Source organism: Neopelma chrysocephalum, unplaced genomic scaffold (assembly GCF_003984885.1).
Source record: "Neopelma chrysocephalum unplaced genomic scaffold, ASM398488v2 Primary Assembly neopelma1_94978, whole genome shotgun sequence".
Taxonomy (NCBI): Eukaryota; Metazoa; Chordata; class Aves; order Passeriformes; family Pipridae; genus Neopelma; species Neopelma chrysocephalum.
The window spans coordinates 1-1,952 of NW_020923680.1; the positions used below are offsets into that span (position 1 = coordinate 1).

General features: G+C 57.2%; 1 protein-coding gene across 1 annotated transcript; it reads left to right on the plus strand.

The window, feature by feature from the left end:
- Positions 1-3: 3 nt before the first annotated feature.
- LOC113980692 (trichohyalin-like) lies at positions 4-1,944 on the plus strand (the record flags this gene model as incomplete). Its single annotated transcript, XM_027707897.1, has 1 exon — positions 4-1,944. A coding segment is annotated over one exon (1,941 nt), but the record flags the coding sequence as incomplete, so codon positions are not given.
- Positions 1,945-1,952: the final 8 nt, after the last annotated feature.

Sequence of the window (1,952 nt, forward strand, 5' to 3'; positions counted from 1 at the left end):
GCCCCGGTGAGTGCCACGGACGCCGAGCCGGCAGCTGCTGCCCCGGCCGGAGCTGCTGAGGAGGAGGAGCCCCAGGGGCCTCTGGCTCCTGAGGAAGAAGAGGCAGAAGGTTCTGCAGCCTTCAGAGAGCAGGTGCCATGGGCAGGGACACAGAGCCCGGTCCCTGCCCCACACAGCCCCTCAGAGGGCAGCGAGGCCCTGCTGGACACAAAGCAGTACATCACGTGTGGGATCGTGAGGAAGGCTGAGCTTGTGATCCAGGGATCCAGCCAGGAGCCAGAGGAACAGAGAAACCTGGAACAAACCATGGATACAGACATGGTCACAACACTTACAGCAGAAAGGACAGAGAGTCCAGACCCTGCCCTGCAGAGCCCCCCAGAGAGCACCCAGGATCTGCTGGACATGGCCTTTTACCTCTTCAGGGAGATCATGAGGAAGGCCGAGCGTGTGCTCAGCTGCTGGCCGGAGGAACAGAGGGTCCCAGAAAGAAGCACGGCTACAGAAATGATAACAACAATTCCAGCAGAAAGGACAGAGAGCCCGGTCCCTGCCCCACACAGCCCCTCAGAGGGCAGCAAGGCCCTGCTGGACACAGACCAGTCCATCACCCGTGAGATCCTGAGCGAGCCTGAGCTTGAGATCCAGGGATCTCACCAGGAGCCAGAGGAACAGAGAAATCTGGAACAAACCATGGATACAGACACGGTAACAACAGTTACAGCAGAAAGGACAGAGAGCCCAGTCCCTGCCCCACAAAGCCCCTGCTCCCCCAGCAGCCCCTCACCTTCCCAGGTGAAAGCCCAGGCCCTCAGCGAGCAGGAGGAGGGAGCAGGAGGGGACTCAGTCCTGGCAGTGCAAGACACTGACGAGGGGCCCTTCCCTGGGGAGGGCATAGACTGGAAATACTACGTTGACCAAGACATTTCCCAGTGGGAAGATGAGGGAGACCAAGAGTTGTCCCAAGAAGACATCAGCACATACCAAGAAATGTCCCAGTGGGAAGAGTGCATTGAGCAGGAGCTGTCCCCTGGAGAAGTCAAGAGCTCCCAGGAATTGTCTGACTGGGAAGAATACGGTGAGGAAGAGGAGCCCCAAGGAGAAGTGAAGAGCTACCAAGAAGTGTCTGACTGGGAAGAAAACATGGAGCAAGAGCAGTCCCAAGGAGAAGAGAGTAGCAGCCAAGTGTCTGACTGGGAAGAATACAGTGATGAAGAGCTGTCCCACAGAGGAGTGAAGAGCTACCAAGAAGTGTCTGACTGGGAAGAAAACCTCGAGCAAGAGCAGTCCCATAGAGAGGAGAGTAGAGGCCAAGAAGTGTCTGACTGGGAAGAATACAGCGAGGAAGAGCTGTCCCACAGAGCAGTAAAGAGCTACCAAGAAGTGTCCGACTGGGAGGACCCAAGTGAGGAAGAGCAGTCCCAAGGGGAAGGCAGTAGCTACCAAAAACTGCCCGACCAGGAGGAATACAGCGAGGAAGAGCAGTCCCAAGAAGTCAAGAGGCACGAAGAACTGTCCGACTGGGAGGACTCCAGTGAGGAAGAGCAGTCCCAAGAAGTCAAGAGGCACGAAGAACTGTCCGACTGGGAGGACTCCAGCGAGGAAGAGCAATGCCACGGAAAAGGCAGTAGCTCCCCAGAAGTGACCAACTTGGAAGAATGCAGCATGAAAGTGCAGCCCCAAAGAAAATTCAGTAACTACCAAGAACTCCTGTCCGACTGGGAGGACCCCATTGGCCAAGAGCTGTGCCAGGATGAAGACTCCTTGGGCCAGGACTTTTCCGCCTGGGAAGACTACACACCCTCCTGGCTGTCCCGATGGGAAGATGACAGCGACAGAGAGCTGGCACTGGCGGACTGGGAACACAGGAGCGTCCCCAGCTTGGGGGTGAAGGCCTTGCTCCCGGAGGAGGATGAGTGGGAGGAACTGAGCGTGCTGGAGCTGTCCCAAGG